The 14,403-nt window shown below is 38.6% G+C and overlaps 1 protein-coding gene across 3 annotated transcripts in view; it reads left to right on the top strand.

The window, feature by feature from the left end:
• TDP1 (tyrosyl-DNA phosphodiesterase 1) overlaps window positions 1-11,648 on the top strand; it is a 40,998-nt gene extending 29,350 nt beyond the window's left edge. For 2 of the 3 annotated variants that reach the window (XM_039712844.1, XM_039712845.1), the window contains exons 15-16: window positions 3,680-3,794; window positions 11,175-11,648. In XM_039712844.1, the coding sequence (XP_039568778.1) occupies window positions 3,680-3,794; window positions 11,175-11,248 (189 nt within the window). In that variant the 3' untranslated portion in view covers window positions 11,249-11,648. The remainder of the gene's footprint in view (window positions 1-3,679; window positions 3,795-11,174) is intronic. The other variant, XR_005627853.1, reaches the window with a different exon arrangement.
• The last annotated feature ends 2,755 nt before the right edge of the window (window positions 11,649-14,403 follow it).

Raw genomic sequence — 14,403 nt, 5'->3', positions numbered from 1 at the left:
ACAGTTGGATAAAGCTCTCTTTGGAATAATTGCACCCAGTGATGAGGAAGGATTTTGCTGTGTATTGTGCTGGCCTGATGAGCATGGCCACTGTAAAGTTTGTGTGCATCCTTAATTCTTTGCTGATGAAACCATGAAAGTTTTAAATAGTTTTGCCAAAGAGGACTATTTTTCTTTTTACTGGCACTGGAAACATTATTCCCATAATCATCCAGTGGGATAATCAGTTGTCTCCTGTTAAAAGTTACTTCAATAGGATCAAAATTCTGTAATGGTATCAGTCTTAATTCCCACTTCAATAGGGCTAGCAACTCTTACCTTTATCTTATGTGATCTCTTTTTTTATAGCCTGCAGTCTATTTTATGTCTGGGGCAAAAAACACTCAAAAACTGGAAGGTAGTATTTTAAAAGCTGTTAAACTTCCTTTTTCCATTCTTTCCAATGTCTGCTTTTTCAATGTATGATGCTAAGGCACTAATAGAAGCTATATCAGCACATAAAGTTTTAAAAGTAAAAAAAATTCTTTCCCAATTGAGATGTGTATTTATCAGCATTTCAAAATGTATTGCTGTAAGCAGCAGTCAAAGAACACAATAAAGCTGCTGAGGGAAAAATCCTGAAAGAATAGAACGTGGCTGAGGAAAATTTACAAGTGAGACAAAATGGTTTTATGCAAGATCCTGCTGGTTTGTTTTTTGGAAACAGCAGTGAGAGCTGTCAGCATTCAGGAAATGCTCAAAACAGACAAAGTGTGTGACTTACTGCAATTTCTGTGTGAAGATAGACACATGAGTTATTTTTAAAAGCATGTGAATCTCCTCAGAGAGCCTTGTTAAAGAATGTATTCCACAAACTAGACACTTACTCCAGTGTGTTTTGAGGAAAACCAAATGTATTTTCTTAGATGAATATTTCCTGAATGGAAGATCTCTATAGGTTAAATTCTGACAGAGAAATAAAACAGTTTTGGGATGAATGGAGTCAAGCAGCATTGGAGGTGCTGTCGATCAGGCCTATGAAGTTTGTTGTGGCATAAGAACCATCTCACAGTATGGCAGAGGAACCTTCTCTGCTGTTCCACGTTTCTTCTGTAGGTGATGTACAAGAGAAGCTCATGGGATATCTGGGCAATCAAACCTCATACATGTCATATACATGCTGACAATTTAAATGCCACCTTGTGAGCAGCATCTAGGAGTACACACCACCCAGACTCTCCCACCAAGTGCAACCTGACTTCTGTGAATTATGAAAAAATATCTCTCAGTACCACCACTTACACAGTTCCTGTTTGTGAGCTGACATGTTTCATGTTCTTTCTACTACAAACAGAAGTATGTTTTTTGCTTTTTTACATGACACTTCTACCAATCCCTAAGTGATTAAAATTCCTTGGAAGTAAGGCTTTACAACTTGATTGTTGCATTTTGTGTAAGTAATTATAATTTTTTTCCAGTCATTTTCAAACCCTTAGATGTTTATGAGGTTTTAAAAACAATCTTGCATATTTACATTGGTCTCTTTTAAACATATTACTTGTTACCTCAAGGCTAAGCTCCACAAAATGCTGTAGCCTGGTTTTAATGCAGATTTATCAAAATATCTGACTGAAATTATATAAGAAAGGGAAGATGAAACTGGATTTTCTTTCACACAGTCCTTTAGCATGGACCTTGTTTGTTTGTTTCCTCTGTTCTTTTATTTAAAGGGCAGTGGCTTTTGCTTAGTCCTTGAAATAATATATTAATGTTTCTTGCATCATAACCTATAGTTTGCTCTTACTTTGGGTCATGAGACAAAAGATGCATCTATATTCTGAAGGAGACTCTTGAACTGACTTGCTAGAACTGCTGTCTGACATTGTCTTTAGCAGCTCTCCTTTCTCTAGGTTACTATTCTTCTTGAATATTAAAGAAAAAAAGGCACAAGGCTGCATTGATTCCCATGCTTTGTGTGGTCATGTGAATGTTGCTGTCTCCAACCTAAAATGATGGCATTTGATGGTGTAAAACTCCAGTGAAGAAAGACTTGCAGTATTGTGTATAGATGGGACTCTCCATTCAGACAGTGTGTGTTTGAATGCCACAGGATTTTTTTGTAATTAGCATGCTTGCTTGTACTGTCACAAAACAGCAATGCTGTGAAACTTGGACTGGTGGACCACAGAGCTTGAATAAAGTGTAAGTTAAAAACTGGATATGGGCTGGCAATGTGCACACCAACAGCCCAGGAAGCCAGTTGTGTCCTGGGCTGCATCCAAAGCAGTGTGGGCAGCAGGGGAGGGAGGGGATTCTGCCCCTTTGCTCTGATAAGACTCCATCTGCAGTGCTGCATCCAGCTCTGGGATCCCAGCACAGGAAGGACCTATTGGACTGAGTCCAGAGAAGAGACACAAAAATGGCCAGAGCTGGAGCACCTCTCCTTATGGGGAAAGACAGAGCTTGGGCTTCTTCAGCCTGGAGAAGGCTCCAAGGAAACTTTTATTGCAGGCTTTTAGTACCTGAAGGGAGCTTATAAGTAAGGTGGGGACAGACTTTTTAGTAGGAACTGTAGGGACAGGACATGGGGCAGTGGTTCTAAACTAGAAGAGGGTATATTTAGACCAGATGTAAGGAAGAAATCCTTTACTGTGAGGGTAGTGAAACATTGGTACAAGTTGCCCTGAGAGGTGGTAGATACCCCATCCTTAGGAACATTCAGGATCAGGTTGGATGGGGCTCTGAGCAACCTGCTACTAATGGAACACGTCCCTGTCCCAGTGTGCAGGGATTGAACTAGATGACCCTTGAAGATCTCTTCCAACCCAAACTATTCTATGATTTTAGAAAGAAAAGTTGTTGTCAGTAATATCTTATAAATAAAGAAACTTGATAACCTTTAAATTTCTAGTCTGTTCTAATCAAACTGTACTTGATTGACAGTAAGCTATTTGGAAGCTCAGAACTAAGATTTTGCTTTTGTGTAACTCGCTACAGTTGGGATCCAGTTTCTCTGGAGAAGTAGCTAAGCAATACCATCTGTCCAAGTTACTTGAATCCCTTTAAATCTGTCTACCTTTGCATTTTTTCTTTTTTTAGTCTTTAACCTTGTTTGACAGTAATGCTGTCATTCTAATGTAAGTGTAGCCTTTGAAGTTTTTGTGCAAGCAGTTTCAAATCTTCTTTAAATTTTTTTTGTGTCTGTGGATGATCTTAGCCAACATGTCTGAAAAGCACAGATTTGAAGACTTGTTTCTGTAGCACAAAGTGATTTCTAGCTTAGTCCATGAAACATAGTGAGCACCCAGTTAATGTGGTCAGAATGAAACTAAGCAGCAAAGAAAAAATTTTAGATGCTTATCACTTTAGTTAAATATTAAACACTGAAGGAGGTCACCTAGTGAACGTGGAAATAAATTGGTGTATGTGTAGGGGCCTGAGAAGGCAGAATATATCCAATATGGACCCACATGGCCTAGCCAATGGATGTAATAAAAAGAGAAGAGCTGAAATAGTGGAAGTAAGAGAAGCTGAGTTAAGACATGAAGGTGCTTCATGAAATATCTAATCTCAGTAAAGGAGGCAGAAAGTTTTGATCATTAAAATAGCTCACTGAGAAAGCCTCTATTGTAGATTAAGCTTGTCTTTTTCCCCAGAAACTAATGAATATTTTCTTCTGTATTTTTCCCTTCTTTCACAGGGATTGGACAAAGGTTACTTTCACGTAGGACGGGAAAAGGTTCCAGGAAGGAAAGATTCAGCAACATATTTTCCTGTACCTTATGACCTCCCACCAGAACAGTATGGAAGCAAAGGTAAGGTGTGACTTCAGAGCAAAAGCAGGCTTGTATTCTGCATATGAAGCAAGCTAATTGAGTAACTCTGAGTCAGTTAAATACTGCTGTGTTCCAAAGATTTATTTTAACTTTTTTTGTGGTGCGATTGTATGCCATTTGATATCAGTTCCATGTTCTGCTTGTGATTTCAATGAAAGCAACTATAAGATTCTTTATTCTAATATTTTCCTTTATTGTTTAAGTTTTGGATCAATAATTTCAATGCTAGCTTTTATTCCTGTTTCGTGATTCTTATATGCATTAAGAAATAGATATTCTTTATGGAGTCAAAATTTTTTTTTTGGGGGAACTAATAGGGGAAGGAGTGTTGAAAAGGGAATGTTTGGAAGAGAGCAGGCATGAGCTAAAAATAGTCCTCTGGAAGTGGAATGTGAAAGAAATAATGTAGTGCAAATGTGAAAGAATTGCTGTAAATCAGAAGAAAGAAGAGTTGCTTCTGCTCCATTCTATATTTCATAGGTTATATTTCATAAACTTGAAGAGGTGTATAAAATCTCAACTGTCTCAGTTTCTAAGATCATCTCTAGAACATGCAAATCAGGAAAATTATAAAAGTGCAATTATGGGGTGATGGCTGAAAAATATAAAAATATATTGAGGATAATGTTGATGTGCAACCTGCAATATTAGGGAAGAGTAAGTTTTTATATTTTTGTCCTTAAAACAAATGTCAAAAAGATTGTCACTAATTTTCTTTTTGAGAAGCCTTGATCTAAGAAAGACTGGATCTAGGGCGGAGCTTGAAATAGGGGTGACACAGATAGTTTATTGAAACTCAAATGTTTCAGTAAATCTTTGAACTAATGAATGAGCTCCTAGGTCAAAATGCTCTGTAACATCTTAAACCCTCTGAAATAAAACCCTATAAAATAGGGGTTTAAATGCATTCTAATAAACAAGTTGTTTCTCATTTAATTTTCTCTTAATTGTATATATTGAGAGCAAAGAAAAAACTATTAGCCGATTAATAGTATAGAGAAGATAAATGTATATGCAAGAAAATAAGGTTCCAACTCAGCTGAGATGAATCTAGAGTGAAGCTATATATTAGTCTCTCTACATGCCAATTACATTAATTACCTCAGTTGTTTTGCCCTTTGTTCAAGATATCTTTCCTGAACAATTTTCACAACTTGTAAAAATGTATTAAGATGTATTTCATTATGTTCCAGTGGGGAAATCTATTTTAGCCTTGGTAAGTGGGGGCTAAAGCTGTCAAATCTCATGCTGGAAAAATGGTAAGGAGGCTGGAAAAATGGTGGGGAAATGAGATGACAATTAGCTTTAATACAAGTTCAGGCATTGTTCACAAATTGACAGTCCACTTAATTCATTAGTTCTCTAGCTGAAGTTTTCAACCACTGTCAGCTGTGATTTCGTTAAGGATGCACAAAAGGATCTTTAACATATCTCACAAGAACAGCACTCTCCCTTGTGAAGGGCCCTGTTCACTGTTCCACTGCCACACTTACATGGAAAAGCAAATTACCTTTTTCTTGTAACTTCAGATATTCAGTGATTGATATTTTGTCTGATTTTCAATGAGTGGGAATTGGGAGTCTGGTGAAATTACATTTGGTAAATATTTATTTCAGGAAACTATAGTAACACTGCATCTCATTTATTACATATAACATGTGCCGCATAAAAGGAAGAAAGACTTCATGGCATATTTGCCTCCAGCTCTGGTAGACTTAGGTATTTGTGTTTAACCTGTTGCTTAAAGAGTTGAAAGAATTTTCATTTACCTGCTTTGTGCTACTGGCACAGTGCTTAAAAGAAGAGATTGGTGTTTTGTCCAGCAAAGCTATAGGAATTCTTTGTCACTCTGAGCTCCCTCACAGGAGGTCCTGTAAGTTCTGGAAAAACTTACATTCTCAGGAGGTCATATAAGTTCTGGGAGAAGGTCAGTGTATGTGGTCTTCATCTTTCTCTCACCTTTGTTTCTTCTTCTGAGTTCTGCACTACTCAGAAGAATGCTGCGCTACTTTTTCTGTCAAGTAGTTAAAATATTTTTTAAGAAATTAAGATAGAAGACTTCTGGGAAAGTAACTAATATTCTTCAGTAACTACCTTGTTCTTCTAATTAGTGTTGCATAGCTGCTCGAAACCTTTGTACTTTCTGGGGTTTGAAAGAGCTAGTATGAAATCCTGTATGAATTTTTAGAGAACTTCAAGTACTTCCAGTGTGCCTAATATGGTACAAAGTCTAAGAGAATATAATTTCTTTTAGTAGATGACAACTAGAAGGCTAGGCCAGTTTTTAGTGATTATTATACATTGAAAAGAAAATATTTCACTTATTTAAGGTTCAGAGCAATGGTAAGTATGAATTAAAGTATGTTTAGAAGTTTAGTCATCAATTTTTCAAGCAACAAGTGTATATTGTCATTGTAAATCATAGCCCAGGGTGAGGAAGCCAGGGTTGGAACCAATCTCATTCATTTTGGTCTCAGTTTCCTTCCTTTGCAGGACCAAAAACATTATTATTGACTGGTAAACCAATCTCAAACCTAGTTTGAGATTGAAGCTCTCATGATGCAGCTTGTCATCAGACACTGCCTCCGAGGACCTCCCAGAGTCCAAGTGTAACATTTGAGTACACTTGGTCTCCCAGCTGTTTATAGTGACTGTAAAGAAATTAACACTTTGTATTATAAGAAACTCAAGTTACAGAGTCAGTATTTAGTTTGGCCTCATCTGTGTGATGTTAAGATCGGGTGCAGACCAGAAGGAGCCACTTGACTATCTGATTTGCCACATGTTACCAGCCAGCTTCTTAGAGCTCAAAGCTCATGCTTGGCTAAGGGAGATGTGCTTCAGATTGCTAGTTGAGAGCACTGTCATGAGACGGTAAATTCACCAGATGGTCAGTATTTTGCTTCAGTAGTTGGTCAATTCAAGAATTTTAAAATGCAGTTTGGTTTGGGTATTCTTTTTCAGGGCAGATGTATGATGCCCAGTCTAGTTTTGGAATTTAGATGTGATTTGAGCCATCTTGTGCAGAGTGCAAGATTTGTAGTTGAAGTCTGAGGAAATTAACAGTGTGACATCCTGACAGATCAGACTTAAGGTTGCACAGGGGACTTTTACCTGCGCATTTTTCCTGTAGACTGTTTCTTCACAAATGCTTTAAATTACCAACCAGCAAAAAAGTTATATTATGCATGATATACATGGCTTGCATGATTCCTTGTTGCAGGGAATAACATGCATATTTTACATCTAACAGCTTTAAAATAAAGAATAAGATCATTCCTATTCTGACATGACAAAGGACCTCATTAATTTTTAGCAGATAACATTTGTTATGTGCAACATGTACAACAGTAACTCTTTTCACATTGCTGTTTTGAGCAATTGCAGTTGATCACCTCTAATAGTCAGCTGAGCAGCAGAAGGCCATTTGTGGTCAGCAGATGTATCTTTAGGGCAAAACATTTAAAGAATTAAAGAAAAAATAAAGAATTAAGAAAAAATATCTGGCAGGTGACAGTGCTACTCAATATCTAGATAAATAAATCATGTAGATACATCAATCTCCTGAAGGCTTCTGTACTTAAACAACAGATTCAGGCTGTCATAATAAAAAAGACGATTGCAAAGCTCAACGTAGCAATGATACTAAGATAAATGAAACCTACAGACCAGCAGTATAATTTGAGAGTTTCTTGGAAGGGAAACTGAAAATTATTCAGTCTGGTGTTTGGGAATCATGCACACAATAGACTATCTTACTTAGCAAGATATCATTATAAATAAAATTTCTTTGTGTCTTTAACAGTACTCGGATTTTTATTTTCTTGTAGAATCTTTTAAATGAATACTGAGATTTTGTTGTATAACATTTTTGTTGTATAACATTTTCTCATTGAGCTCCCATCATCTCAGTTGCAGTATTGCTATTATCTCTCTTGCCAATACAGGTTGCTTACTGTAGTCAAGAAGTTTCACTTCATTTGTGATTTAGATATTACAAGGTTTACTGACTGAGGAAAACATCTGTTGTGTGGAGGGAACTCAAAACTTCTAAGTCATAAGTATATTAAGGTTTTTTAATAACAGTTTTAGGGAGGTCTCAGAAAAGGGCAAAATACTTTTTTTTTTCCTTATCACATCAGCACTTGGTTGAGAAACAAAGCAAATCCTGTGTTTAAAACTGCAGTACTGGGTTGTGTTTTTTTCTCTCTTCCCCCCCAAACAAGTGATCATTGTACTGGCATTCAGAAATCATCACTTTGTTTGCGAATATTCATACAGATCCCACATCTATTCCCCATCTGCCTTTCCTCCTTCTTGAGATCTTTAAGTATGATTTTTGCATTGAGAGGAACAAGATTAGTTCCTTTTCAAATGCCATGCTCATCCGGAGGGAGGGGACAAGAGAGACTGAAATGCAGTGTACACCTTTTGCAAATGTTTAAGGAAAAACATGCAGATTCATGCAGCGTGGAGTGAGTTTGCCATGTAGAATGACTTGAAGAAGTCTGGTTATTTGTAACCTTTCTATATATGTGAATACTTGTTGCTCTGAAGCTATCTTTTTAAATTAAGTAGAGGTAAGAATCCAGTCTCTGGGTTTAGAAATCAACCAGGAATTTTCTCATCCAGATCTCCACAATGCAAAAGACACCCATAGGAAGAGTATCACAAAGGTGCTTTCTTTGTGTTTTATACTTTGCTATTCAATTGTGTGTTCCTAGTTTTAACTATACTGCTATCTGTCATATTTATGAGAACATGAAGGTTTGAGGTGGCCTGCCAGCATGGATTCTTTGAGTGATACTCAGGTGTTACTCAAAAGGAACTTGTCTTGTTCTCCAGAGCCTCTCTACCTTTAAGTAAAATGTGGTAGTCTATTCACTTGTGAGAGAATGTTCAAAAATCTAAGTGAAACAGTGCTCCACCTGAGCTTTCAGACAATGTTTAAGTAGCAGTGGGACTGGAATGGCCCCATTTATTTTACTTATTGCTGACTCCACTGCTGGAGTTCTGCTGCTTGTATATGAGGCCAGAGTGAAGCTGTGGTACCAGCCTAGTAGATACCACTAACTCCAGTGAGGTGGAGTTGAGAAAATGTTGGGGTATTATCAGAAATGAAGCACCGATCTTGAAATGTGTGGAAGGTAGGTATGTTAAGGACACTTTAAAAATTATTTAATGGTGCTTTTGTTTCCACCGCCCATAAAGATCAAAGGAATTAACTTTGAGAAGCTTGGCAGTCATTTTCATGTGCAACAGTAAATAGCTGCCATCATACGATACTTGTGCACAGTCATCGCCTTTCTCTTGCTGTTATAGATCCTATTAAAAGTGATGAATAGTTTTAAATTGAACCTGACATTTTATAAATAACTGAATTATAATTTGTATCAGTAATAGTTCTACATATGACTTATTAAAATGCTGGCAGCTGTTTTAGAAAATCAACAGCATCCCATTAACAGAACAAAGTTCCAAGTACAATAATAGCTACCTTGAGCAAATTTTATTTAGATAGCTACAATTAGAAAGAGCTAAATTAGGTATTGAGACCTCTCAGCATGCTTTAAGGAGGTGACTGGAGTTATTTCTGTACATCTTAAGTTTTTCTCTGCCTGCATGTTTTGCTGAATTAAGCAGAGTCACTGCCAGATGGTAGGAAAGTAGGGAAGATGGATAGGTCTAAGCTGCATAATGTACTCTTGAGTGACAGATTCCAGTGCTTGAGTGGGACTGGATTTATTCTGATGTCATAGATAGAGGTCAGTGTTCAAATCTGAATGTATGTTTGAAATGCTCAGTGCTTTTCCCAACATTTGCTTTATTCTGTACCCATTTTTTTAACTGTTTATGTTTACTGTCCAGTAAGGTATTCACCTAAAATGCAAAAGGTACACATGGCTCTCCAGCAGGAGACTGACAAAACAAGCTTAGGGAAATAATGATGCTACTTTTTTTCTTTTTAAGAGGTGATTCAAAGTCTAGATATCCTGCAGTTCAGCCAGAAACCTGGGGAGCTTTCCTCGCAGTGCACTGTGACTTCAGTGTTATAGTTTCTTCTGGTTTCTAATGGCTTTTATTTTTTATGTGCTTTGAAATCACCTGTCCACTGTAACAAAAAACCAACCAACTACCCTACTGCTCTCTTCCTGCTGTAAATAGACACATTTTAGAACAAATGCATAGCTGGGATATGCAACATATGGAACTGCAGTACGAGAATTAAGGACACTCCTGTTACAAGTAATAAATAATGGGTACTTAATAGCAGTGGTCCCTCTGCCCTGTGTTTAATTGCAGTGGTACTTGTCACACTGTGCTGTTGTGTATTTTATATAACCCTTCATTACTGATTTTGTCTCTTTCTTACTCTCCTTTTCTTGCTACAGTAATTCTCACTTCCTGTATTGTCAGAGTTGTCATTGGATCCTGTAAATTTAAAATTGGATTAAAGTAATCTCAATCAATAGCTATTCCTGTCATCCTTGGTACAATTCAGTTTAATCTATGCATATTACAGATTAATGTCATTGTATTCCTTCAGGGCTCATTTTGTACATGGAGAGAAGAAGCAGGCTAGATTTATATAAATTTCTTAATTGAGAAAACTCACTGAAAAAAGGGTTAAAGGATTTTTCTCTATTTCAGTAGGAGTAGCCTGCAAGTAGAATAATACCTTGGATTCATAAAACAGCTGCATTTGTGCCACATGTATGGTAGGAAGAAGAGCACAGAGCAGGTTGCAAAGCTAGCAGTTAACTTCTGGCATGTTGCCTTTTCTCTTTCCCAAGAGTGGAAAGAGCTTCTGTATTCTGAGAAGTGGGAGGGAGGGAACTGTGTGGTGCAGACCTGTTCCTCATCTGAAAGTGTCATGTTTGAAAAAGTGAGGGGTAAATAGGAACTTGTCAGAGGTCAGGCAGTGTTATTCTTAGGTACTGAATTCTTACTGTCCCTGTAAAGATATTAATATGTTACAGTGCTTATTTCTAATTACATTGGATTAAGAGAGATGCAGCACAAAACTTGCTGGCACTAGGCCATACCAAATTTGGCTGCATTACTGTACTTGTACATTATCTGAGATATAATTCTTATACAGCTGGTAAGCATGTCGGGTTATAACTATATTTAAAATAATATCTGGGGGGAAAGCAAAGCCTTTTGAAAACCCTATATCTTACTGTTTTAAAAAAAGAAAACAAAAATGTCCACTAAACAGAAATTGCACATGATGTTAATTAAAAATCAATGAAAATTTCAACCTTCCTCTTCCCCCAAAGGGAAAAGAGGAAGAGAACCAAATTTTGCATTTGATAAATTAATTTTTCATGAGTATGTTTTTGTTTTGGTTTACAGATCAGCCGTGGATTTGGAATATTCCTTACACTGATGCCCCTGATACACATGGAAATATGTGGGTCCCATCATAAGTATTTCCAGTACTCTGTGATGTTCCACTTGCTGACACTGAGCCTGCCATGCTACTTGCAAAAACTGCTTGTTTCTGTTCTGTAAGCTATAATGTCTGCTGTAGTGGCTAATTTGTAGTTGAAACATTAAAATGTTAATAAGGGAGAGATTCTTGGAGAATCTGTAACCATATTATTACAAGTGAACCTGCTTTTTTGAATACCTTTTTGTATGCTTTTCTTTACTGTGGTTCCTAATATGGTTTTCAAGATAACTGTTCTCAGAGAGTCTCTCTGCATTTATAGCTGTAATTAATTTAAAAATTACTGTTCTGTGGGACTGTCAGTTGACCCCAGTAGCTGGAATAAAAGTTATTATATGTAAAATTCAAATTAAAATAAAGGCAATCTTGTTAATATACCCTTTATTCTGTCTTCTAAATGTGTACATTTCAGATTGGGTTGGAACTTGTGTCTTGCAAGTTTACTCCCAGGTATTTTATAAAATCGACAGCATCCCATTAATAGAACGCATTGCTTACATCCAAAATGGTGTGACCAGCAGGACCGGGGCAGTGATTGTCCCTCCATGCTCAGCACTTGTGAGGACACACCTCGAGTGCTGTGTCCACTTTTGGGCCCCTCATGACAAGACAGACATTGAGGGGCTGGAAGATGCCCAGAGAAGGGCAGTGGAGCTGGTTGGAAAGTCTGAAGCACAAGTCTTCCAAGGAATAACTGGAGGAGCTAGGAGTGTTTAGCATGGAGAAAAAGTCTCAGTGGAGATGTTACTGCTCACTACAATTACCTGTGAGGAGGTTGTAGCCAGGTGGGAATCAGCCTCTTCTCCCAGGTAACAAGTGAGGGAACAAGAGGAGGCTGAAGTTTGACCAGGGAAGGTTTAAATTGGACATTAGGGAAAAATCCTTCACTGAGGGTTGTCAGGCATTGGAACAGACCACCCAGGGAAGTGGTAGAGTCACCCTCCCTGGAGTTTCTAAAAGATGTGTGGATCTAACACTTAGTGATATGGGTTAGTGGTAGGCTTGGTAGCATCTTGTTAATGTTTGGACTAAGTGATCTTAAATCACAGAATCACTAGGTTAGAAGAGACCTTCAGGTTGGAAGATCATGGAGTCCAACCCATGCCAGAGCACCTCAACTAAAACATGGCACTAAGTGCCACATCCAGTCTTTTTCTAAACACATCCAGGGATGGTGGTGACTCCACTACTTCCCTGGGCAGACCATTCCAGTACTTGATCACTCTTTTCCTAGAAAACTTTTTTCTAATATCCAACCTATATTTCCCTTGGTGCAGCTTAAGATTGTGTGCTCTTGTTCTGTCAGTTGCTGCTTGGAGAGAGAGACCACTCCCCACCTGACTACAGCCACCTTTCTGGGAGTTGCAGGGAGTGATAAGGTCACCCCTGAGTCTCCTTTTCTCCAGGCTAAACAGCCCCAGCTCGCTCAGTCGTTCCTCACAGGGCTTGTGTTCCCAGCCCCTCACCAGCCTTGTTGTCTCCTCTGGACGCACTCAAGCATCTCAACGTCCTTCCCAGACTGAGGGCCCAGAACTGGACACGGTTATATACTTTGATTCCCTACTTCACATTCAAAAGGAGTCTCCCAAAGATGGCATCTCTTTGAAACTCCTAGCAAAGCAATAAGGATGTTGAAAAGTTTGGCCTACTCTAGATGCCCAGTTTCACACGTTCATGAAGTTTTGGTTTTTGGTTTTGTTTTGGGTTTTTTTTCTTCAAATTAGTTTGTTAGTGTCAAGGTTGTTATGTTCCTGAAGAATTTTTGTTCAGTATGAAAGGTAATGGAGAGCTGGTTTATTTGCTTCTCTGTCAGGATATTTCACTAGGCATAAAGTTGGCTCAGGCGTACGTTGCAACCATTCCATAGTTTCACTAAACAAAAGCAGTGAGTTTTGGTTAAGTGTACCAGCTAATCACCTCTAAAGGACACCTCAAATTAAAAAGTACTGATACTGTGGATGATAGTAACTAAACCTCTTCATGAGTCTTCCAAATAATTTGGTGATGCATTAATAATAATTCTGCTCTGACCAGACACTTACTAGTAATCATTATTAGGGTACTTAGTGACTGTTAGCTTTCTTAATTACAGGGCTGTCAGTCAATATTATCAACAGAATTGGTAAATATTATTGATTTTTCTTTCCTATTATTTTACAATTGTGCTAAGCCTTACCACCACCAATCTGTTGTCACCAAATGCCTGCACACACAGACACTAGGGAGCTGTGTGCTTGTGGTGCTGAGGGAAAACAGCATGCTTCCTGATAGTGATGCCAAGTGTCTGTACTGAGGGTAATGGCACTGTGTTCAGGGCTCAGGCTTGCAAGGTATTCACTTTGATTTGGGATTAATTTAAAAGTCAGCAACATGTTTAACCACTTTTTTTCTTTTTTTTTTATCTGAAAAGTTTTTATTTTTCTTACACCAGTGAACACACTGCATTTCTGTATTCCACCTTGCTTAAATGTTATGAAAAAAATATATGTAGCTTGTCTTTCCCTGGAAAGAATGTGCTTGTATACTATTATGTTTAGCAGAGCTGAATTCCAGCCCCCAATTATTTAAAAGTAGAATTCAACACTGTAGCAACTACCAGATATTGCTGAGTTTAGCTTTTTCTTCTTAGAGTGCGAATGATATTTCCAGCAGATTTGGATCGACATCTCTGCTCTTTGAACCGGCAAATAACGCATTTTTAAATCACATTGCAGCTGGAAAGGCTGCTTCTGACTTCCCTAAACAATTTCCCTTCGACTACCATGGACAGAGATGTAACAGGACAGAGATGGAACACCTTGTAGGGAAGGCAGTTGGTAACCAGACCTGTGGAGAAGGAGCTGCCTCTTTTGGCAAAGGGCGCTCATTTTTTACGGCTTTGATGAGAGGGGGTATATAATCGACTGACGGGTTTCATGCCCGGTCTCCCCGAAGAGGCTCGGTTGGCTCGGGCGCTGCCGGGCCCCCCCGCCCGGGCCGGGTACCTGAGGGCGGGACGAGCCCCCGCCCCTCTGAGGGCTGGAGGCCGCGGGGCAGCCGCCCTCAGCCAGCCCGCCCTGCCGCTGCCGGGCTGACCTCCGGGGGCGGCGGCCGCGCCTCTGCCGGGGGGAGCTGCCCTGGGGGCGCGGCCCG

Source organism: Passer montanus, unplaced genomic scaffold (assembly GCF_014805655.1).
Source record: "Passer montanus isolate IOZ18808 unplaced genomic scaffold, ASM1480565v1 scaffold27, whole genome shotgun sequence".
NCBI lineage: Eukaryota > Metazoa > Chordata > Aves > Passeriformes > Passeridae > Passer > Passer montanus.
Note: the sequence above shows the minus strand (reverse complement) of the source record. Positions and strands in the feature narration are given on the sequence as shown.